Source organism: Simochromis diagramma, unplaced genomic scaffold (assembly GCF_900408965.1).
Source record: "Simochromis diagramma unplaced genomic scaffold, fSimDia1.1 OVJJ01000338.1, whole genome shotgun sequence".
NCBI classification, from domain to species: Eukaryota; Metazoa; Chordata; class Actinopteri; order Cichliformes; family Cichlidae; genus Simochromis; species Simochromis diagramma.
In genome coordinates, this window is record NW_024387088.1 from 33,142 (window position 1) to 58,382 (window position 25,241).

General features: G+C 40.7%; 2 protein-coding genes and 1 long non-coding RNA gene across 4 annotated transcripts; 1 reads left to right on the forward strand and 2 right to left on the reverse strand.

Annotated features, from left to right (window-relative positions):
• Nucleotides 1-1,834: 1,834 nt before the first annotated feature.
• Nucleotides 1,835-13,225, reverse strand: LOC120742689. Its single transcript, XR_005697927.1, has 3 exons — nucleotides 13,215-13,225; nucleotides 7,142-7,145; nucleotides 1,835-2,263 (listed from the first exon to the last, which is right to left on the reverse strand). It is a non-coding gene; the product is annotated as an uncharacterized LOC120742689 (long non-coding RNA).
• Nucleotides 13,226-13,311: 86 nt separating this feature from the next.
• Nucleotides 13,312-16,264, reverse strand: LOC120742687 (GTPase IMAP family member 9-like). Of its 2 annotated transcripts, XM_040046119.1 has the most exons (3): nucleotides 16,153-16,264; nucleotides 13,540-14,156; nucleotides 13,312-13,506 (listed from the first exon to the last, which is right to left on the reverse strand). In XM_040046119.1, the coding sequence occupies exons 1-3, from the start codon at nucleotides 16,157-16,159 to the stop codon at nucleotides 13,339-13,341; spliced, it is 792 nt and encodes a 263-aa protein (XP_039902053.1). In that variant the 5' UTR covers nucleotides 16,160-16,264; the 3' UTR covers nucleotides 13,312-13,338. The 2 variants fall into 2 exon arrangements, with proteins under 2 accessions (XP_039902053.1, XP_039902052.1); XM_040046118.1 differs by having other exon boundaries at nucleotides 13,312-14,156.
• Nucleotides 16,265-17,630: 1,366 nt separating this feature from the next.
• Nucleotides 17,631-23,003, forward strand: LOC120742682 (GTPase IMAP family member 7-like). The gene is made up of 3 exons (XM_040046111.1): nucleotides 17,631-18,363; nucleotides 18,756-19,685; nucleotides 20,836-23,003. The coding sequence occupies exons 1-3, from the start codon at nucleotides 18,357-18,359 to the stop codon at nucleotides 20,997-20,999; spliced, it is 1,101 nt and encodes a 366-aa protein (XP_039902045.1). The 5' UTR covers nucleotides 17,631-18,356; the 3' UTR covers nucleotides 21,000-23,003.
• The last annotated feature ends 2,238 nt before the right edge of the window (nucleotides 23,004-25,241 follow it).

Consider the following 25,241-nt stretch of genomic DNA (forward strand, 5'->3'; position numbering starts at 1 on the left):
AAGGGCATGGTTTGGTTTTTGGCTTTGTCATTTCTGCAAATGAAAATGGAACATGTAGGGATCATTTCAGGTCTGTTTTGGTTAAATGATTACAAAAATAATTTATGACCAAAGAAATAACTTATATTACGAGGCAGTATTACACCATATTTAGAAAAAAAATCAATTACGAGATTAAAGTCGTTAATATTGAGTTAATTACGTGAATAGGGTTAAAAAAAACTGAATTGATTACAGAAAAGATACATTGCTAAAATAGAGCAGTACTAACATTAGCTGGGTGGCCAAGCAAGTGTCTTACACATGAGAATACATCACCAAAAAAAAATTAAATAAACTTTTGCAGAAGTAGTTCTCTTGGTACACAGACTGCTCTGTGAAAACATTTCAAGTTTAATATCAGTTTAACATGCAAATTACCCACAGTTTATCACAACTTACTTAGCTAGGATCTGCCTTGTGTCGAGTCGAAAAATTCGCTGCAGGACCCTGAGTTGAAAGATACATTTACTACGACTCCCAAGATGCATTGCAGTAAAAACCATCCAATCGCCTTGCTTAAGATCTGTTGACATGTCGCTACCCGGTTGTTCAGTGATGACGCGACGAATCCTACTTCCGGGTCTAAAGTAGTCTGCGTTTAATATGGCTTTTGTGTTGTTAACATGTTTAATGTTATTGTTGCGGGAATTGCTGTCTTGTGTGTGACTGGGTGCAGTAAGGAGTGTATGTGATGTGTGTGTGGGCATGCGCGTGAAGGAGACGCGGGGAGCGAAAGAGGGAAAAGAGAGTGAGAGAGTGTGTCATGGGTAGAGAGGGCGACCGGGAGCAGTGTTCTAACGGGCTACAGGCTATGCAGTGTGTTTTCGAAGTGTGCAGTACTGTTATTAAAGCCTCATCTCTTCAGTACTCTCCGGTGCCTCGGCTGATTTCTGTCTGCCTCACTACTCCACAAAAGTGAAGGGAGTTAACCCCGAAGGAGGACAAACTTCGGCCCTGGAGGAAGCATCTCCCCTCGTGTCTCCCGACCACGGTCAGGGGACTGACGGCGAGGAATGGTTAACATTATGTATTTTCTTCTATTTGATCTCACAAAGCTCCTAAAACAGTCAGTGATCACTGTTGACCTCCCTCGGCTTTTATTACCACTAATCATTTATTTAAGCTCAGTTTTTAAAACCTTAGGATGTAACTACAGCCCAGCCCATGCAGCAGTATATGAATGACTAACCTCGTATTGTGGATGGATTATCTCAGTTGTTCTCCTGGCTGAAGTTTGGTCCTTTTACAGCATCCTGCCATGCGATTACATTTGTTCCTGACCACCGAGAACACTCACGTTAACTTTTATCGAGTGGAAAAAAAGTTAGCTTGTTTATATTATGCTAACATAGCTGTGTCGCTAGCGGTCACGTAGCACATCATTATATACCAGCTAGCCCAACTTCAGTAACCCTACAAACGTCAATGCTGTTTAGTTTTCTGTCTTCATTTATGCTGGAAGTGATAGCAGAGCTGTAAGTTTTAATTTGTTTCCAAAACCCTGCAGTCAGGACATGCTATATTGTATTTAGATAGAAGCTAGCGAGCTAACTCCCTGCTAACTTCTAACTCCGTTAAATGTCATAAATTCCGTTTTCATGGATGCCTGGATGTTAAACTCAATTGTTACACCTGGTAGAGCAGAACGCTGATCATTTTATTAAAGATGAAGGACTTTAGACAGTTTTTCAACTCTCAGTAATGCCATAGTGATCGTTTGATATATGGACCTGCAGCGGAGTTTAGACCCAGACACGGCTAGTGACGTCAGACTGAACAACCGGACAGGCGCGCTGTAGATAAATATTGCAATTTGTAAAAAATAAAATAAAAAAATAAAATTTGCAATTTGTAATTACATAATTAAACACTGGGCCAGTTTATTTTCGTATTATCGCTGGTTATTATTTTAGAGTAAATAAAGGAATAACGGGTAGCACCAAGCTGTTGTTACCTTCATTTCCATAGCAACGGCGGTTGAGGATTATGGGTAGTGTGCAGTTACGGGATTAGTGCGCCATCTGCATAAATTGGTCTGATTGGTTGGAGCCGAGAGCATCCAAAACTAACAGGAGTGGTGGATGAATCTATAAATGTGTTTTACGTGTGAAATGAAAATAATAAACCTAACAAAGGATTATGTACGTTAAATCTGCGCACTTTCAGCTCGTGAATCACTTTGGAAAACACTGTGTGATGGCCACAACATGAAGCGATTTTACTGTTGAATTATCAGTGATACTTTCATGTGTTTTTGTTGAGAAATGTTAACGATGTCATTAAAAGAAAGCATTAAATTAGGGGGAAAAACCCATTCGCGGAGAGGGTCCCCGGTTCTCCAGTTAGATTGTGCTTCACAGCGTCATGTTTCGCCGTGACGGGGTTATTATTGGAGTAAATGGATGGCTGGAGCCTCTGCTCGAAGCGTCTCTGATCGCTGCGAGCGGGTTCATATTGGAATGAATTGACAACCCACAGCGTCGCATAAAAACGTGGAAGGGTACCTTTAGCGTCAGCATGAGAAGTTAAGGGACGTGACAAATCGTCAGTATTTTACGTGTCGGGAGTGAGAACGGGTTGGCCTCCTCCACGCAGCCCAGCTTGAAACGGCCCCTAAGTGCGTTCTGATCTGCCACCCAGACAAGCTCCCCAACAGAGACATTTCTTGCCGTGGCATGCCATTTTTACCGAACAAACAGGTGCGGCCCGGCCAACTGGCTCCAGCGTCTCCAAAACTTGTCCACTTCCACCTGGACTGCACGTAGATGACTGAATGGGTAGGCAGGGAACTCAAAACCCATGTTGTCGCCTCTTGGCCCTACCCGACCCAACAACAAAGAGTTTGGTGTCAAAACATCTACAATTTCTTCCTGAACTTGAGCTCTGGCACCGATAGGCCTCTCATTGGTGAGGTTGGCCGCCAAATAGAGGAGGGTTTTGGAATTCCAGAGCAGTCAAGTTTCCATCCTCACCAACGTTACTCAACGCCCTCTTCAACACGCGAACAGCTGCCTCTGCTGCTCCATTCCGGTGTGGGGAGCAGGACTAAACTCCCACATCCAGTCAGACCCAACTACGGCTGCCTTTCTTTGGATCTCTTCTGTGTGGATACTCGCAAGGAAATCGTAGAGCTCCTTCAGTGCAGGTTTAGCTCCCACGAAATTGGTCCCCTGGTCAGACGAGAGTTTCTTGGGGTGACCCCTCAGGGCAGTAAACCGCTGGTATGCATTCAGAAAGCCCTCAGTTGACAGATCTTCAACTATGTCTGCATGAACTGCTCTTGAGGCAATACAGCTCGTCGCCTTACTGAGTCTCTGACAAAATATGGACCAAACAAGTCCAAAGTAGTGTACTCGAAAGGGGCTGCTGGCGTAGTGCGTACGGGAGGAAGATCACTCATCACCTGAGTGCATAGCTTGGCCTTGCACTTTCTGCAACGTATGCACGAATCAATCACCTTCCGTACGATCCTGGAACCTTGAACTACCCAGCCCCTCTTCCTCATCCAAAGAAGGGTGGCAGAAACACCTTCATGGTTGACTCGATGGGCGTCCTCAGCAAGGAGAGAGCTTAACCAACACTTGTAGGGAATCAATGGGACCCCGGACCTCTCCTCCACAACGGATTGAATCCGGCCATAGCACATCAAGAGCCCCGTTGTTTTATCCTTGCGCATAACCAGGCGGTTGAGCGTTGTCGTAGGGAAAGTCACACCAGCTTGGGCAGCGAGGCATAAGTCCTGAAATGCCTCTACCCACTCCTGAGCCGTGGGCACTGCCTCCCACTTTAATCCTACAGCAGTTCGACCCCTGCCAGATAACCAAAAGTGCAAGGCTCTGTGGACATAAGCTATGACCCCACAGAGCTTGGCTAGGGAATTGAACCGTGAAAGATATACTTGATTTATCAAGGCTGAACCCCAGTACTCCTTGATCTTGCAGACATTAGAAGCAACAGAAGGAGACCCCTTAGTCTCAAAAGACGCAACCTTGTTGCTGAATGGTAAAAGCTTTCGTTATGGCACACATTGATTACCTTAATAGAACCTGTTTGGATTTTAAGCTCAAACATTTGATAATAAATCGATAAATGATCAACTGTGTGATAGAAATTTTCAAGATTCAGTTTTTCTCTGTGTCAGGCTGACTTGACCGAATAAAAAGGCTCCATGGTATCATGTTTTGTCCTTATATAATCAGTCTTCCTTCTCTCACCCCAACCGGTCGCAGCAGATGGCCGCCCCTCCCTGAGCCTGGTTCTGCCAGAGGTTTCTTCCTGTTAAAAGGGAGTTTTTCCTTCTCACTGTCGCCAAAGTGCTTGCTCATAGGGGGTCATATGATTGTTGGGTTTTTCTCTGTATCTATAAAGCGCCTTGAGGCGACTTTTGTTGTGATTTGGCGCTATATAAATTTGAATTGAATTGAATTGAATTGAGTTTAAACCAACCAATTATGGATTGTGTCAAGACTTCGAGTGCAGAAAGAACAGATTTCTAAAGGCACCACTGATGCTCTGTGTGACACAAATGACAAGACATCACTATCAAAGGACAAAGGGGGACGGACGAGGCAAAGAAGAAAAAAATGTTTCAGTGTTTGTTCAACCTGTCTTTTTGACTTTTTCTGTTTCCTTCTGACCTGTTTGCCTCACATTTCTGCCACGTTTCCACAGATACAAACAGTTCAGAAGGATAAAGATGAAACTATACTATTGAAAAGCAGAACATCAGCAGAGACAGAAAATCACACATCAACTGCCCGTAAAAGACAGACATGGCCAGGATATACAAACACCTTGGTAAGTACATTTAAAAAGACTAATCTATAACATTAATTTTATGTAAGAATAAAAAAAAATGCAAACACTCAGTTTAGCTATTACAGGGAGTGCAGAATTATTAGGCAAGTTGTATTTTTGAGGAATAATTTTATTATTGAACAACAACCATGTTCTCAATGAACCCAAAAAACTCATTAATATCAAAGCTGAATGTTTTTGGAAGTAGTTTTTAGTTTGTTTTTAGTTTTAGCTATTTTAGGGGGATATCTGTGTGTGCAGGTGACTATTACTGTGCATAATTATTAGGCAACTTAACAAAAAACAAATATATACCCATTTCAATTGTTTATTTTTACCAGTGAAACCAATATAACATCTCCACATTCACAAATATACATTTCTGACATTCAAAAACAAAATAAAAACAAATCAGCGACCAATATAGCCACCTTTCTTTGCAAGGACACTCAAAAGCCTGCCATCCATGGATTCTGTCAGGGTTTTGATCTGTTCACCATCAACATTGCGTGCAGCAGCAACCACAGCCTCCCAGACACTGTTCAGAGAGGTGTACTGTTTTCCCTCCTTGTAAATCTCACATTTGATGATGGATCACAGGGTCTCAATGGGGTTCAGATCAGGTGAACAAGGAGGCCATGTCATTAGTTTTTCTTCTTTTATACCCTTTCTTGCCAGCCACGCTGTGGAGTACTTGGACACGTGTGATGGAGCATTGTCCTGCATGAAAATCATGTTTTTCTTGAAGGATGCAGACTTCTTCCTGTACCACTGCTTGAAGAAGGTGTCTTCCAGAAACTGGCAGTAGGACTGGGAGTTGAGCTTGACTCCATCCTCAACCCGAAAAGGCCCCACAAGCTCATCTTTGATGATACCAGCCCAAACCAGTACTCCACCTCCACCTTGCTGGCGTCTGAGTCGGACTGGAGCTCTCTGCCCTTTACCAATCCAGCCACGGGCCCATCCATCTGGCCCATCAAGACTCACTCTCATTTCATCAGTCCATAAAACCTTAGAAAAACCAGTCTTGAGATATTTCTTGGCCCAGTCTTGACGTTTCAGCTTGTGTGTCTTGTTCAGTGGTGGTCGTCTTTCAGCCTTTCTTACCTTGGCCATGTCTCTGAGTATTGCACACCTTGTGCTTTTGGGCACTCCAGTGATGTTGCAGCTCTGAAATATGGCCAAACTGGTGGCAAGTGGCATCTTGGCAGCTGCACGCTTGACTTTTCTCAGTTCATGGGCAGTTATTTGGCACCTTGGTTTTTCCACATGCTTCTTGCGACCCTGTTGACTATTTTGAATGAAACGCTTGATTGTTCGATGATCACGCTTCAGAAGCTTTGCAATTTTGAGACTGCTGCATCCCTCTGCAAGATATCTCACTATTTTTGACTTTTCTGAGCCTGTCAAGTCCTTCTTTTGACCCATTTTGCCAAAGGAAAGGACGTTGCCTAATAATTATGCACACCTGATATAGGGTGTTGATGTCATTAGACCACACCCCTTCTCATTACAGAGATGCACATCACCTAATATGCTTAATTGGTAGTAGGGTTTCGAGCCTATACAGCTTGGAGTAAGACAACATGCATGAAGAGGATGATGTGGACAAAATACTCATTTGCCTAATAATTCTGCACTCCCTGTATTTTTGTTTATGTCCTTGTTGGATCTCTTCCTCTAACAATTTCTCTTCATTATTAACATAACAATGTTTTTCTCAGCATTTGGTACAATCTGAACAAAGAGGAAATATAGGCATCAAAAATTCCTGTCAAACAATTTTGAGTTGCTTCATTGCTGCAATATGTAAAATGTATCTATACAAAAACTTCCCCCTGTGGTTTGTACAGCTTGCACACATTTAGTGACTGGAAAGTGGAAGTGACTTCTCTGGTGGGGAAGGAGCTTGGATTAGTGCGTGAGGTTGAGAGGTACTGGCTAGTCAGGCTGACCTCAACACACGGCCTTGGGCTCTAGCACCAGTCTCCTGGAGAGGGGCTGGACTCTGTCTCAGTCTGGAGTTGCCCTTGGTGAGAAGCGGCGGGCTGGGGTGGGTATCCTAGTATCCCCTCGGCTTACTGCCTATACGTTGGGGTTTCTCCCGGTGGACGAGAGGGTTTGTTCCCTGCGCCTTTGGGTTGGGAAACAGATCCTGATTGTCGTCTGTGTCATGGTCCGGGTGAGTGCTGTGTTTTCTTGCGTGTCAGTAAATCCATCACTGGGCAGAGTCACCACACCCCTTGTTTGTGGCACCTGTGTGTAATTTGTTGGGAGGCTCTTAAGACCAGCGTTCTCAAACATTCCTTGTTGGAACGTCAGCTAACCCACGTTAGTGAGAGTCATAGCTCGGTAAACCCTGTTTTTGTCACGCTAACCCTGTCTACTTGCCTCTGCAGCTTCACAGTGGATTGGATCTTGCTGCCTGTAACCACTCACTCCCCGTCGCTGGCCTGCTACTATTCTCGGCGCCATTCACCTGCCTGCCTCCCTGCCCTACACTTCACAGTGAGTGTACACGAACTGGTTTAGCCTCACTCGGACCACTAATCCCCTCCTAGCCTCGCCGTCAACCCAGACAAGTAAGTCTGTGTATTTTGTTGCCACCACTTCTTGGACTGCTGCGTGGGGCACGCATTGACTCTACGCTCCTTTCATTACAGTGACTCAGAGAAACCCTGTGACCCTGTACCTTGTATGCCTGCTCCGGAAAATCCCAAATAACGTGCCCAGCCCGATAAAGAGACTATTTCCTTTTGGCTTTGCTGCTGCACATGCAGTGTGATTCTTGTTTATTGGTTTAACAATTATTTTGGAGATGGTCTAGCCAAGACTTGTTTACTTTCTCTGCATTCCTGGTGACAGCTTATCTGCTAGCCCTTGCTAATCACAGTGGGTGTGTAGCTACAGATTCTTAGTACCATAATCAGAAACTTTGTTAGTAGGTAGCCAATGTTCAGAGGTCTATGTTTTCCCTCTCGCCCTTAGTTCACGATTAGCGTTTTTGTTTCTTATACCTCGTCCATGGTGTGCCATTTTTGAGTGCCAAATAAATTGTTCGTTTGCACTATACCTCCGAGCCGCCGTGTGGTGTCTGCATTTGAGTCCACTTACCTGTGTCTGGCCACCCGGTCGTGACAGTCTGTAGTTTCATCGGAAGACAGCTCAGAGTACCCAGTCTTCTTGGAGTCCCTTTGTGGGGTGCTGGAGCATGCTCCACCTTGGTACTCTGTCGTCCTACTGGTTATCCATGAAGGCCATAATAGGTGGCAGTCTAATGCCACACTAAGTAAGGGATCCTCTATGCTCAACTTCAGCGGCCTTTAGTAACATGTTCATATTTTATAGATAGGGTGCACCTCATGATAATCTCTTTCTCAAGCTTGTGCTAATACTAAAGTAATTTTCCTTGTAGAGACTTTCAGGCTAAAATTGCCGTAACAGTCGAGAATGAAGTTCTTGAACCTCCTTGGGATATGGGAACGAGTCAGTGACTCTTCGACTAGGTTATTGTGTATGGACCCATAGGCATTTATGATACCCTGTCACCTTTGGGACTGCTCCTAGACTAAGGTGTCAATATAGGTGTTGTTAATCAGTTTCAGCTACACTGATATTAATGAAATTTAATAACAGGTGCTCTAAAGGGATAACAGTTAAACTTGCAAACAGGAATGGTGGCGACCACTGACATTTTTCCCTCCTATAGTGTGAATTCCTAGAGTCTTCTCACCTGATCTAGATCCAATAGAACACCTCTGTGACGTTATGTTTCGGTCCATCTGATGCTGCCAGGTTGCACCTCAGACTGTCCAGGATCTAAGCTTTCATTGTGAAGTACACTTCCTTTATATCATCTGTCAGATCTTAAAGTTATAATTGGTGAGGACAAAAACAGTTTTCAAAATGTTGTGATCACTCGAGTACTGTAACGTAGAAGAATGCCTCATTTTATCAGCTCAAAACATTTCTATGTAAAAAGAGCTGTAAATAAAGAAAACTAAGTATGTTTGCATGTTTGGTTTCTCCCCTTATATATGAAATCATGATTTAATAAGTGAAATTTGTATTTAGTCAGATTAACTTTGACTGGGACTAAAATACTTTTTAAAAAGAAATATTCTCTTATTTGCAGAACACTTGAAGATTATCTTGCTGGGAAAATCTGGAAATGGGGAAAAGCAGCTTGGCCAACACCATATTTGGAGAGACGGTGTTTGAGATGGGTCATGCTGAAAACCCTGGAACAAGTCAGTGTAGAGAAGCTACCAGATTGGTGAATGGAACATCTGTCTCTATAATTGACGATCGCACGTCTGAAGAGGCTCTGAGGAATGAGATTACAAGGAGTGTCGTAGAGTGTTCTCCTGGACCTCACGCTTTTCTTATTTTACTGAAAGTGGAGAGATTCACAGATCCTGAGAATGAGGAGAATGAGGTTATTACCAATATCATAGTCTTTTTCTGAAGAAGCTTTGTGCTTGTCTTCACTCGTGGTGACAATCTTCCTGAAGGAACGCAGATTGAAGAGTTTTGCAGGCGCAACAACCGTCTACGTGAGTTGTTAGAGAGATGCGGTGGGCGCTGCCACATCTTTGATAACAAATACTGGAACAACAACCCGCAGCATGAATACAGAAACAACAAGCTACAGAGGGAAAACCTGCTCAACACAATAAGAGATGGTGAGGAACAATGGCAGAGGCTGTTACACAAATGAGATGCTACAAGAAGTGGAGAAGGCAATACAACAACAGCAAGAGCATTAGATCGTCATCAAGAAACATGTCACAGGAAGAAATCAGAGAGGAGGCAGAGAACAGAGTCTACAATATTCTCAAGATGGCTGCTGGTGTTACCACAGGGCTGTTGTTGGGAGCACTGCTTGGTGTGCCGGGAATGATTGCAAACGTTGTTAAAATGCCGAGGACTTTGAAAATACCAGTAAAAATACCAGCAAGTGCCGTAGTGACAGGAGTGGCAACACAGGGAGAACTTCCAACGACTGGTGTTAAATTAGATACAGTTGCACAGCTTGCTGCTACTGCGGGAGCAATAGGTGGAGGTTGCATAGGATATCGTGAAGCTGATAAAGCAGATTCAATAATAGAGGCAGTTGTAAACACAGCTGAGGCTCCTGGTGTACTAGCTGTAGAAGCAGGAAGAACTCTCATAAACCCTGAAACAGAACGTGTTAATCATTTAGAAAAAGATGAACACATTTCAAGACACGTGTAATGCTCTAAACTCCTTATCATCATTTTATTACCAAGTGTCATATTTGAACAGCACATATCTGTATTAATTCTTGATTACTTTGTTTGGCTAAGGCAAGTCTTGCTTGGTTGCTTGTGAATTTCACTTGTTGTTTTGTGGTAAATGTGCTGTGATAATCCTTAATAATACATTTGTAATAATTCATGCTGCTGGGTGTGGTTTTAAATTGGTTTCATTTTTCAGTACATGTGTACAATAAATTTCCCCATTCCTCTAATCAACGTCTGTGTATGTGGAGCCCTTCATCCTGACATCCTTTTGTCTTCCATTATTCCTGTTTTCTCCCCCAGTGTGACTTCGGTTTGTATCCATGGACTTTGTTTTCTGTTGCTGACAAAATAAAGTTTTGCCTTTGGTTTAATTCTGTCCCTGGAGTCATCAGTACATTAATACAGTAGCTCTCAGATACTGGAGTACCTGGAGAGAACCTGGGGAGACATTAACATTGCATTTTCAATCACTGGTTAGTGGCCAGTTACATTGCTAGTATAAATATTAGCTGTCATCTGAGCATCCCTCCATCGATCACTTGTTTCTGTGCACATCCAGATCAAACCCGGGTTTCTGATCACCTGACCTTCCCAGCTGTCACAGGTAGGAGTCACGTGTCCCTGTTGTCCTAACTGGCCATATTCTTGTTGACTAATGCTCCTCATGTCTTTGTATAGATCACCTGCGGATCGTTTCGTCTGAAGCCTTCTCTCCATCGATTGCTGGTATGTGTTTATTGTGTGACGTATGTTTAATTATTTTACCTGGTAGTAAACAGTATTCATAGGTTGGAGCTACAGAAGCCTCCTATTGGCCACTTTGTTTGAAAATCGGGCAGCACTTTTTGATCAGTATGTAACTTTGATTTGTCAAGATTGTTATTATTTTTTTCCCAGGGCTACATTACAGAAGCGCTGCTTTGACTTTCCCTTCTTTCGTTCGGGTTTCCTTCTGCCCATTTCAGTAACTGGTGTTAAAGAATAAATATATATTCTTAGTGCTTATTTTCTGATTATATTGTTTTGTGCATTTTAATAATAAAGGCCTGTATAAAAGAAGGCCAGCTTTTACTCACAAACCAAATTCTCAGCCAGACTAGAAATACAGGAAGTGCAGAGCTGCAGAGGCAATATATTAAGAACAGGAAACCAGACAGAAAAAGCGTAACTAAGTAACACACACACACACACATTGATCTAAACTATGTGTGACGTGCTTATGACCAAAATAACACCTATGTGATACACATTTTTGGCTTCTAATGCTAGAAATCTGCAACTGGCTTTGGGCTGTGCACGGCTCTCTCTTCCGGAAGATGAATAAATGAATAATTTTAAATTGACAATGCTATGTTAATGGCCGCACGGTGGCACGGTGGTTAGCACTGTTGCCGCACAGCAAGAAGGTCCTGAGTTCAATTCCAACACCAGGCCGGGGTCTTTCTGTGTGGAGTTTGCATGTTCTCCCCGTGTTTGCGTGGGTTCCCTCCGGGTACTCCGGCTTCCTCCCACTGACCAAAGACATGCACTTAGTGGGGATAGGTTAATTGGTTAATCCAAATTGCCCATAGGTGTGAATGTGAGTGCGAATGGTTGTCTGTCCATGTGTGTTGGCCCTGCGACAGACTGGCGACCTGTCCAGGGTGTACCCCGCCTCTCGCCCTATGACAGTTGGGATAGGCTCCAGCGCCCCCCGCGACCCTGAAAAGGATAAGCGGATGCGAATGGATGGATGGATGTTAATGGCCAACATTAACATTAAAAAAATAACACAGACTAAAAAATTATTTTTGTTGCTGGAAAAACTGGAGATGGAACGAGTGCAGGAGGAAACACAACCATAGGAAAAGAAAATCGATATTATCAGCTCTTTATTTGTGACAAAAAAAGGAAAGTAAAATGAGACCTTAACACTTTTACAGTAAATCTGAAGTGAGGGCAATGAAATCTTTAATCTTGTTATCTTGTTTGTCTTCCTCTCAACGTTTATTGTTTTCCTAAACTTGTTCCTTCACCTCGATGAAAATGTCATGTGTGGAGATAAGACAGGCTTTTGAAATACAGCAAAAATAAACTGGCACATGTCAATATTTTAAAAAAAGAAAATCTTGGTGAATGCACACAGCATGAGCCACGAGTTAACCATTTGTAATATATGGTTTCTGATCCACTTTAGAATCTGCCAAAAACAGTGTCACTGAGATAACACAATCAAACCAAATAAACTGAAATCATTAAAATTACTCAGTGCTGGAAATAGTTTTTCAACAATAACACAGCATTTATAAATAAAAAGGTCAGTTACTAAAGCACGCGCACATTAAACCAATTCATTTATTTTTTACCCAGCAGTGGTATCTATCTCTCTCTCTCTCTCTCTCTCGCTCTCTCTCTCTCTCGCTCTCTCTCTCTCTCTCTCTCGCTCTCTCTCTCTCTCGCTCTCTCTCTCTCTCTCTCGCTCTCTCTCTCTCTCTGAGTAAGTGAAAACTGAAATAACTATTAGCGACCCACAGAAGAGATACTAATTATCTGTATGTAACCTAGGCAATATTCTAATTATACTTCATCCAAAATTTGAGGACCTCTTGCACCCTAAAGAACGAGCAAACCCACTAGTCCAACATGCATGTACAAGTCTTACTTTAAACCGCAGATAGCATACACTGAAGACTGCAGCTGGACCAAGACTGGAGGACGCTAAAGTCTTGTTGACGTCAGAGGTAAAAGGCTTCTTTTGATAAATGCTAATAATAAACTGTGCTTTATTAGAAGAGCTGATTTTTTTACTAACACGCTTTTTAAAGATGAAGATTTATGTAGTCTTTAAACTGTTTAAAATAAGTATAACTAGATATACTAGATAGACTCTTTTGACCTCCTTTAAAAGGTCAAAAGATTATTTCCATTTTTGTTCCTTTCTTGGTTTATGTGATCAACAAAAACAGTTTGTTTAAAGGTTTATTTTCCTAATAATGAATAAATAAACAGGTACATGTGTATACACCACATTAAGTAAAATGTTCAAATGTGATAAACAAAGATGCAGAAAATATTTGGAAACACTGCATAGTTCAAACAATACTGTTATTTAGTAGACCTGTTCATGACAATTCAAATCACTTGCGTGACACAAATCTACAATCTTATAAAATAAAATAAACACACAGAACAAAGTTCATGTAAAAATCTTTGTTCTTTCTTTTTCTCTCTCTGTGACATCAGTGTGTGTGTTTTACGTTGCAGTTGCTGCAGTGCTCTGCGATGTGGTCACACTTTTTAAAAAAAGCAGTGCACCAAGGATCACAGCTACACCTACCAAGACTTTGACAGATTTTTTGGTTGTGTATTTGGTCAAAAGTCTGTAGACTCTGTGGAGAGAGGCTGATAATGATGATGGTTTACTGCGCTCTTCTTGTTGTCTCTGCCAGTCTTTCAGCATCTCAGTGGTGTAGCTGCCTCCTTCATTTTCCATCAGCATGTTCTGTATTGTGTTGACCAGCTGTGTCACCTGGAACTGGTTGTTCCTGTACTCGTCCTGCTGGTTTTTCCAGTACTTATTATCTACAACGTGGCACCGACCACCACACTTGTCTACCAAATCTTTCAGAGGCTTATTATTTGTGATGAACTCCTTGATGCTCATTCTGTCAGGTAACTGGTCACCATCCGTGAAGACAACTGTAGAATATTTAAATACCTCTGCTGAAAAACACTCCTGCAGTTTCCTGATGACAGCCGTCTCCTGCTCTGTGAATTTCTCCACTCTGAGCACAATAATGAAAGCGTGAGGACCAGGAGGACACTTTGTGACACAGCTTTGTATCTCATGCTTCAGCTCCTGCTCTGAACGTCCTGGGCTAAAAAAACCAGGAGTGTCAATCAAAGTGAGATTTCTTCCAACGACAGATCCAGACTTTGCTATACAAACATTTGCTTGTGAGTCTGAAAAATGTAGGACTTTGAACTCATTCCTTCCTAATATAGTGTTAGCGAGGCTGCTCTTCCCAGCTCCAGTTTTCCCCAGCAGGACGATCCTCGTTGTGTTTGGAACTAGAAGAAAAAAGATTAGTTACACTTTTAACACTTGTCTGACTGTAGGCCTAATTGTGCTGTTTGTAAATTGTCTCCTTTATTGGTTTTTGATTCCTGTTTTTAGCAGATGGTGTCACTTAAAGTGAGTTCCAGTTTTGCAGCTCTGTGTTTTGGTTCCTGTTTAACTTTATTAAATATGTAAAAATTGTGTATGTTTCTGTTCTGTGTCTTGTGTACTGTTTGTTTGTGTCTTTCTTGAGGCTGTTACACCCAAATTTCTCCTTGTGGGACAATTAAAGAATTATTCTATTCAATTATTCTTATTCCTGTCCACATGGCAACTTTCAGTTTTTGGTTGTTTTGTTTTATTTTTTCTTCCCACTGAGCTGTTTTGATAGATATATTTCCATTTAACACCACCTTTCACTCAAATAATTCACTAGTCTTACTGTCCCAGTGTGTTTTACCACCTACTAAAGTTCTTTACACACAGCGGATTAATGATAACATCCTACCACACAACCAGAAGAAATCAAAACCATACTTACATGTAAGGTGTGACACACACAAAAACTATATTCGCGTTGCGAAAGGCATGTCCACAATGTTACACTCATTGTGGACATGCCTGGAAATGCAAGTATATTGGACAGAAATTCATAACTATATTCATCATGTAACTGAGATTACACTTGATGTTTCTCTGGGATGGTCTTTAGCCAAAGTGTTTAAAGCACTGAAGGTTTGGGTAGTAATGGCAATAATAATCGGACAAGTCTGTGTACGTCCTCAGTCGTCCAGCTCATGGTAGACTGAGAAACTTGGACAGCAAGCAGCTGGAGTTGTTATTTAATTATTGGAGCTAAAGAAGTCTCCTGGAGAAGTCCAGTTGCTTTATTTTGCCAAGCTTCTAGGAATGATTGAAATTGTTTTAACAACATGGATGAATTCAAGGACGCTTCAAAGTGAAGGTCATACATTTAAAAGAATTTATGTGTGGGTACAGAATGATGATGGATTGTATTTGACATTCAATTGTTTTATACAGATATATTCTTTATTTTATAAACTATTCAATGTCAGTTGTTCTTTGATTTAGTTAACTACTTTTTGTTTAGATACAGACATGCTGGAGTACTGACTCTCTTTACATTAAGTTTAATCTAAATAATAATTGCTTTTATTATTATGTGTAAAGATTAACTAAAAATATTTAAAACATTAAAAAAAGGGACATTAGTAAAGGCTAATCAGGAAGAGGAAACATAAGGCAAAGCTCCACCAGCATTATTATTCCTGCAGCAACAGGTTAATATCAGTGGGCATAATAACCCCCCCCCCTCCCCCCCCGCCCCCTCCACTATCTGTTTATCTATTCAACCATCTACTTATATTATTCATATTTAGATTATATTTACTTACTATACTTTAGGTATACATAAAACACACTCTTACTTGTTTCTTCTGTTTTTCTATGTGCTTTTTTGTCCAAATAAAGCTCACGTTTAACTTTATGCTAAAATGTGTTCACAATAATTTTCTACAATTTCTTTTACTTAAAATCTTAACTTACAAAATATAAAGGTTCATATTTTAGTGAAATGGTAAAAAAGTGGATTAATACCCCCCCACCCCCACCCTCCAAAAAAAAAATTTTTTTTATCTTCAGTGCTCCTCCTAAATGAAACACTTACTGTGTATCTAAGATGGCTGCCATAGCACACTGAGGAGAAATGAGCATAACCAAAGCGAGGAACATGTTTTAGCTAGGATGTCAAAACAGCCCACTGTGTAGCCTGTTAGCTATAACAGTATAAATAAGATTAGATATGGAGGAATGATTTAATGTTAATCATCCTTTGAGGTATGAACACGTTTGCACTGCTTTAAGAAAGACTTGAAAATAATCAGACTGTTTACACTGGTGCTGAATGATACTACAGGCACTTGTATGCATGTCTGTGTACGTCTAAATTCATTGCTCAGTGCATAAAAAAGAAGTTAACTAACTTACCATCCATGATGAAGGTAATCAGCGGTAGTTGTGCCTGAAGCTTATAATTAATGGCAGACTGTGATGTCGGTGTTTCCTCTCTGCTGTCGGACTCTGACTGTAGCTCTGTTTCACTTTCTGTTTCTGTCCTTGGCTGCACTAAAACTCACCAGCAGCTGAAAGAGTTTGTAGCTCCATGGAAACTTAAATTAAGATTACAAAATTCAAGTTAGAGTTTTATTAAAGCTGAAAGATTTATTTGTCGTGCATATCTCTCCACTGGAAGTTGGAGAGGAAACTGTCTGGCTAAGTAAATTCTAATGAGAATAAATGTTTTAGTGATATTCAGTTATTTGTACAATTAATTCTGAAATCTCAAAATAATATTGGTTAGTATTCAGAAGTGTAGATTTTTCTCCCTGACAGTTTTTAATAAAAATAAATAAGAAGTAAGAAGAAAATGAAATGGAGAAATTGAATTGTCAACAATCATTTGCAGTATAAGAATGTGAGTGCAGTATTTAGAAATACTTAAAAACACTGAAATACCTACACCTGTCATAAAACCAAATGATGGTTACTTTACTAATGATTTGTTTAAACAATTTATAGTTTTCCTTAATATCTCTGATGAAACTATAAGAGCTTAATGCAGTAAATAAAGATCTAATAGTTTAAAAATCAGATTTATGCTCAAATCAGATTTCTTTCACATTAAGGTATAAAATATGATGTTGTGTAATTAATTTAAAGAAGCCTGTTGTTTTAGCAAGTACGGCCGGAACAGTCTGTTAGTCAACTACAAAAACACTTTAAGAAATGTATCCTCTCCTGACGCCAATATTCAGCTTTAAAGAGTTTAAGAAAAATTTAGGGTTGTTTTTAAAATGTTGATATCTTGGTATAGACAAAAGAAAACAGGACTGATCAGATTATTTCACTTTTTATCTGATTCTTTGGCTGTTCTGATCAAAATGTTTTGGCAGGCATTCAAATACATAAAAATGAATGTCAGCGTTTTAGTTGGAAACCTGATTACCCACTGGTCAAAGGAGCTTGCAAAGAAAAGCGTCTGGACTTCTTTAAGTTGCTTGAAGACGTTTCACCTCTCATCCGAGAAGCTTCTTCAGTTCTGAGGTCAAGGTGTGAGCCAAGGTGTGAAACTGGGCGTGGGTCCAAATCAGCCAGAGTTTCGGGTGTGTTCATTGTGAAACCTGGGGTGGGGCCAGGTTTCACAATGAACACACCCGAAACTCTGGCTGATTTGGACCCACGCCCAGTTTCACACCTTGGCTCAGGCGATTAGAGGATCATCAGGGGGTCCTTTTGTCCCTCTGTGGGGGGACACTCCCACTAGGTTTATATCTGGGACTCTCCACCATTTGACCTTAGAACTGAAGAAGCTTCTCGGATGAGAGGTGAAACGTCTTCAAGCAACTTAAAGAAGTCCAGACGCTTTTCTTTGCAAGCTCCTTTGACTACAATGACCTGGATGACTGAGAACCTTCACAGACTGATTACCCACTGCTTTCATGCTCTGTAGCAGTGGAAAGAGAAACATGTAGAGAACATTTTTTTAGATGTTCACTTTAAAACTTTTAACAATATTAAGTTTTTCAAGTCCAGTTTTAGTCTTTACTCACACAGATCAAACATTGGATCCTTTTTTATCAATTTGTGATGGTTATTTGTTTTTAAATATAATATAATGTATCTTTTATACATTGGTAATTAATTTTAGACATAATTTATGTTTAGTACTAATTTAAGAAACAAAAAATCCGAAGAGCCCCTTGAGCTCTTTTTTTAGTGAGGTGAGCCATAAGACCTTCCATCACATCTACATAACTCTTCTCAGTGCAGCTGAGTCATGTGACTACGCAATAGCTATAAGATCAGAGCTGAGAGGAGACGGCAGACAAAATTCAGCCAAGATGAGAACTGTTCACACCGACATGTCTGCTTTCTGATGAAACGTAAAGAAAACATTTTGCTCTGTACAAACTGGAATTTTAATTTTTCTTTGCTCACACAGATGTTCATTTTGTTCACAACCTGTCTACAAAAGAAAAAAAGAATCCTGGGAGTGCAGCCAAGTCAGAAGTGAAACGAAAATAAGTGTCATGTCAGAGTCTAGTTAGACAACAAAGACGACAACAACAGAAAACGGACGTGCTGATATTAACCTGAATTCTTGTGACACTACATTAACTTCCTTTTTGATCATGGAAGGTGAGATATATTTTCTTTTATTTTTAGGCATTTTTTGCTAAACTCTTTTTAGCTCCTTGCATCTCACGGTGTGGCTAATTTACCTTGCAGCAGGGTTTTTAAAACAAAGTTGCTAATCCAACTACTAAGGGAAATGGATTTTGAAATGAGGAGTGGAATCGCCATTTTAAAAAGCATTTGGAAAATCAGTTTATTAACGTGGCATTTACAAATGCAGAATTTATTCTACAATTTATTATTTAAGCACAGAATTCTTTATTCCGATGCGCGTGGCTCTTGTGGTCCTCCATACAGCAAGAACGAACCAAGGCTGTTGTGTGTGATATGAAACAGAGAAGTATGCCAAATATTGAAAAAAAAAAAAAAGGAAGTAATTATTCTCTTATGTGCAGATCCCCTGAGGATTGTCACGCTGGGAAAAACTGGAAGTGGGAAAAGCAGCTTGGCCAACACCATATTTGGAGAGACGGAAGAGGTGTTTAAGATAGGTTATACTGCAAACCCTGGAACAAGTCAGTGTAAGAAAGCTACCAAAGTGGTGAATAGAACATCTGTTACTATAATTGACACTCCTGGTTTCTTTGACAATCGCAAGTCTGAAGAGGGTTTGAGAAATGAGATTGCAAAGAGTGTCGTAGAGTGTTCTCCTGGACTTCACACTTTTCTTATTTTACTGAAAGTGGATAGATTCACAGATCAAGAGATTGAGGTTATTACCAAAATCATAGAGTCTTTTTCTGAAGAAGCTTTCAGATATGCTGTGCTTGTCTTCACTCGTGGTGACGATCTTCCTGAAGGAACGCAGATTGAAGAGTTTTGCAGGAGCAATAACCGTCTACTTGAGTTGTTAGAGAGATGTGGTGGGCGCTGCCATGTCTTTGATAACAAACACTGGAACAACAAAAACCTACAGCATGAATACAGAAACAACAAGCTGCAGAGGGAAAAGCTGCTCAACACAATAAAAGAGATGGTGAGGAACAACGACGGAGGTTGTTACACAAATGAGATGCTACAAGAAGTGGAGAAGGCAATACAACAACAGCAAGAGAGCATTAGATCATCATCAGGAGTCATGTCATGGGCAGAAATCAGAGAGGAGGCAAAGAACAGAGTCTACAATGCTCTCAAGATGGCTTCTGGTGTTACCACAGGGATGTTGTTGGGAGCACTGCTTGGTGTGCCAATAATGATTGCAGCTGTTATTCCAATACTGAAAACAGCATTAAACCCTGTAGTGGTAGGAGTGGTACAAGCAAAACTTCCAATAGCTGGTGTTGGATTGGGTGTGGTTGCAGGCCTTGCTGCTACTGAAGGAGCAATAGAATAGAATAGAATAGAATAGAATAGCCTTTATTGTCATTGTACAGAGTACAACGAAATTGGAGTGCCACTCCCTTGGTGCAAGTTTCAATAATAAATATAAATGTAAAATATAAAAAGTACAGAAAAAAAAACAATCGTAAGTACTCAAACAATAGTATGTACAATATATACAGGATAGCAGCATTAATATAATGACAGTATGAATAGCAGCATAATATAATGACAGTGACGGTATGGAATAGGTTCAATTGTTTTTGTGCTTATTTACTACGGTGATAGCTCTGGGAAAGAAGCTATCCCTGAATCTGTTTGTCCTGGTTTTATGTGACCTGTACCGTCGGCCTGACGGTAATAGTTTAAACAGTTGGTTGCTGGGGTGAGAGTGGTCCTTGATGATATTGCCAGCTCTGCTGAGGTACCGAGAGTTTGCAGTGACCTCCAGGCTGGGCAGAGAGCAGCCAGTGATCTTCTGGGCTGTGTTGATGACCCTCTGCAGTACTTTCCTGTCTGCAGCTGAGCACCCTGCATACCATGTTGTTATGCCGTACGTTAGGATGCTCTCTATGGTGGCTCTGTAAAATGTCACCAGCAGCCTCTCCTCCAGGTTGTTCCTCCTGAGCACTCTCAGAAAGTGGAGACGCTGCTGGGCCTTTTTAACCACCGCTGTAGTATTTGCAGTCCAGGAGAGGTCATCAGATATCTGCACGCCCAGAAACCTCATGGAGTGTACCCTCTCCACACAGCTCCCGTGAATGTAAAGTGGGGCCGGGTCTGCTCTGCCCTTCCTGAAGTCCAAGATAAGTTCTTTAGTTTTCGTGGTGTTCAGTTGGAGGTTGTTAACTGAACACCACTCAGTCAGTCTGTTGACCTCATCTCTGTAGTCCGACTCATCCCCCCTTGAGATGAGTCCAACCACTGTGGTGTCATCCGCGAACTTTATGATGGTGTTTGAGAGATGGGTAGGGGAGCAGTCGGATGTGTAGAGCGTAAACAGGAGGGGACTCAAAACACATCCTTGTGGAGACCCGGTGCTGAGTGTGATGGTGCTGGACCGGTGGGGGCCGAGTCTGACAGACTGTGGTCTATTTGTCAGGAAGTCCTTGATCCAGAGGCAGATGGGGGTGGAGAGTCCCAGGTGAGACAGTTTAGGTGGGGGTTGTGTAGGATATCGTGAAGCTGATAAAGCAGATTCAATAATGGAGGCAGTTATGAACACAGCTGAGGCTCTTGGTGAACTAGCTGTAGAAGCAGTAAGTACTCTCACAAACACTGAAACAAAACGAAGCACACACCTGATTAAAAGAGATTAACATGTTTCTAAGAAACATGTAATACTCTAAACTCATTATCACCATTTTATAGCGTCACATTTGGACAGCATTTATCTGTTCTACTGCTTCATAACTTTGCTTTTCTTAGGCTACTTACAATGTCTATATAGGTTTAAAGCTTTTTTGTGTTATTCCAGTATTTCTGTCTTTGCCTTTTTAATTCCTATATTTCCTTTTAGACAATCAAAAACAATTGCTTGTTAATTTTATCTCTTAGTTTTTGGAAAATTTGCTGTGATAATCCTCAGTAAAAAATTTGTCCTGCTAGCTATGGTTTAAGATGGTTTCACTCTTCAGTGTCTGCATACATTAAATGTTGAGTGTTGTACTTGAAGCAGATATTTCCAGGTTGGTTTGCAACTTGTATGTACAGTATAACCCTATGTAATTGGGTTATGCTGGGATTTGTTTTCTATTCCTGAATAAATAAAGTTTTGTATTTTTAAAAAATATTCTTACCTTGGAGTCACTAGTAGAATAATACATTAGTTCACAGATTTGTTTTTAAAGTTACAGTTAAAATAGTGAAGGGTTTAGAAATACCATTAAGCCCTGGAATGAGAGCAGCTGGGGTAATATTAATTGGTGTTGGATTGAGTGTAGCTGTAGGCATTGCTGCAGGAGCAATAGGTAGCGATTGCATAGCATACCAGGAAGCTGATAAAGCAGATTCAATAATGGTGGTGGATAGAAACGAAACACACCCATGATTAAAAGAGATTAACTTGTTTTCTAAGATACATGTAATGCCCTAAACTCATTAGCATCATGTAATTGTGTCACATTTGGACAGCATATATCTGTTCTACTGCTTGATTAAATAGGTTTAAGATTTTCTGAGTTGTTTTAATATTTTATTTATATTTCGGTCATGGTGTTTTTAGTCATACAGTTCTTTTTAGCCAATCAAAAATGATTGCTTGTGAATTTTATCTGTTATTTTGTGGCAGATTTGCTGTGATAATCCTTAGTAATACATTTGTAATACATTTGCTGGGTGCGGTTTAAATTGGTTTCATTCTTCAGTGTCTGTATACAATAAATTTTGAGTGTCGTACTTTCAGAAGATATTTCCAGGTTGGTTTGTAACTTCTGTGTGTGTACAATATAGCACCTTGTCCATTGAGTCTTCCACTGTTGCTATTTATATCCTCAGTGTGACTTCTGTTTATATTGATGGACTTTGTTTTCTGTTGCTGACTAAATGAAGTTTTGCTTTCTGTTTAATAATTCTGTCCTTGTCACTAGTACATTAATTAGTACATTAATACATTAGTCATGACTTATTATAAACATTCATAATAGGCATATCAGTTATGTATGATGGCAGAACGTTGTATCTGTGAGGCAACAGTGTTGTGATCAAAACTTTTGGCAGTGGCAAAAACTTCATATATGTGCTTCATCCACGAGACAATTAAAAAAACACATCCAGATGTGCAGAAACAACTTTTTTGAATTGTTCAAAATAGTTATGAACAATAATAAATATTTCATTAGTTTCAAATACTTTTATTGGAGGTTAATGGATGTTCTAAAATAGAGGACATGCAGAGGGTTGGTGTGACAGAGGAGGATGCTAGGGATGCTAGGAGGCAGATGAACTGCTGTGATGACCCCTAAAAGCAGCAGAAAGGCTGCATTTTGCTCAATGCCAAAAGGACATCATTATTCCACAGCACAAACCAGAGAAAGGAGTGGGTTTCAGAACATCAGGCTTTCTATGTGAAAGCAGCTTAATACATATGTGACCACTCTTTTTTCGTGTGAAATAAGTAAGAACTAGTAACTGGCATAAATGCCACCTTGGCTCGTCTGTGTCCAAAGTAATTTGAACCCAGGACAGCTCACATATGTGGACATATCCAAGTATCCAACTCAGAGGGTGTAACATATACAGGGTGGGCCATTTATATGGATATACCATAAGAAAATGGGAATGGTTGGTGATATTAAAGTCCTGTTTGTGGCACATTAGTATATGTGAGGGGGCAAACGTTTGCTTTTTCAATAGGAAGAGGGCCATGTGACACATCAAACTTATTGGTAATGTCACAAGAAAAACAATGATGTTCTTGGTTTCAACGTAACTTTATTCTTTCATGAGTTATTTACAAGTTTCTGACCACCTATAAAATGTGTTCAATGTGCTGCCCATTGTGTTAGATTGTCAATGCAACCCTCTTCTCCCACTCTTCACACACTAATAGCAACACCGCAGGAGAAATGCCAGCACAGGCATCCAGTATCCGTAGTTTCAGGTGCTGCACATCTCGTATCTGCACATCTTCACACCACAGACAATTGCCTTCAGATGACCCCAAAGATAAAAGTCTAAGGGGGTCAGATCGGGAGACCTTGGGGGCCATTCAACTGGCCTTGCTGGAAAAACTCAGGGAACGTGCCAGCTTCAGTGCATAAAGAGGGAAACAAATCATCATGTAGCATTTTCAAATATCCAGTGGCCTTGAGGTTTCCATTGATGAAGAATGGACCCACTATCGTTGTACCCCATATACCACACCAAACCATCACTTTTGTTGTTCCAACAGTCTTGGAGGGATCCATCCAATGTGGGTTAGTGTCAGACCAATAGCAGTGGTTTTGTTTGTTAACTTCATGTTGTGGAAGTTTTCCATTAATTAAAGCCTGCAGACAAGCGGTGAGCGGTAGCTAACATTCTTTAATCAAAGCACAAAGAACAGACAACCAAGTTGGTGGAGAGCCTACATGACCTACATGACCATGCTAGTCTCACCTGAGCCTAGCATGGCTCTCAATTAAATACCTTCTTCAGGAACGAAAGGCAGTACACAGCCGTTTCACACCTTAAGGTTCACACTCCCTTGCTACCTCCCAAAGTCATCAAAGAGACAAAAGATTCTTCCTGTGGAGTTGTCTGCTTCCCCCAACTTCCTTACTAGACCCCCACCATTTGGCTTACTGTATGAGTGTGAGACATGTTAAAATCCAGTGGCACCAAGGCATTATACAATAAAATAATGTGATTAATACATAAGTAAAAGAAATTCCTATACACTTCACCATTCACATAAAAGTTTGCCTCATCACTGAACAAAATCTTCTGCGTGAACTGAGGGTCCTGTTCCAATTTTTGTTTTGTTCATTCTGCAAATTCTGTGCGCCGATCTGGGTCATCCTCATTGAGATGCTGCAGTAGCTGGAGTTTGTAAGGGTGCCGTTTGTGAGTAGCTAATATCCACTGAAGGGATATTCGACTAATGCCATTCTCCAGTGACATGCGGTGAGTGCTACGCTGTGGGCTCTTGCTGAATGAAGCTGGAGGGATTTGCGTTGTTGAAAAAACAAAAGTTGTATCCAAGATGGCCGACTTCTAAATGGCCACCATGGTCACCACCCATCTTGAGGAGTTTGCCCCCTCACATATACTAATGTGCCACAAACAGGACTTTAATATCACCAACCATTCCCATGTTATTACAGTGTATCCATAGAAATGGCCCACCCTGTACAGTCATATATCAGTGAAATACTCCCCCTAATGGTATAGTATTGTATGAGCTATTACTTTCATTACTGAAGGATTACCAGACCAAACATTCTCCGTGACATTTCAGTATTTTCTGAGTTTTCCCTTAATTAGACTCATGTTGGCTACAAACACCTGTTGTTTTGTTTATGTTCACATTTTCCTGCCAAAGCAGGAAATGTGTATTTCCGCTACACCTTAACAAACCCTTTATTTTGTTTATAGTGTACATAAACTCCATCCACCTTTAATAACTTGCTACCAACTGAGATCAAAATAATTCTGAGTTTTAACAGCAGTACTGTAAAGATTTTGTTTGTCTGCAAGGATAAAGAGGGTGCAAGAATATGCATGTAAGTCACATTCATCCAAAGTAATTTCAATGAAAGCAGAACTACACACAGAAAATAAAGTCCTTTACGTCTTCTTTAGGCACACTGGATTTAACTCTGGACAGCAGTACTCCCCATCCAAGACTGGAAAACTATGGTGTTGTATGGTGTTGTAACTAGATCTTACAGTCCCTGATAATGCATTGCTTTAAATGGAGAGAATCTTGAGGGATGGCAGCCTTAGTATCCATGTCACTCTGCTGCAACAGTATGTAATTGGTAAAGGTGTTAGCGATCATTTTATTCACCATCGATCTTACACATGGCAAAATGCAACCTGTAAACAAGCAAAGCAATGCCAATAATGTAAGAATGGGA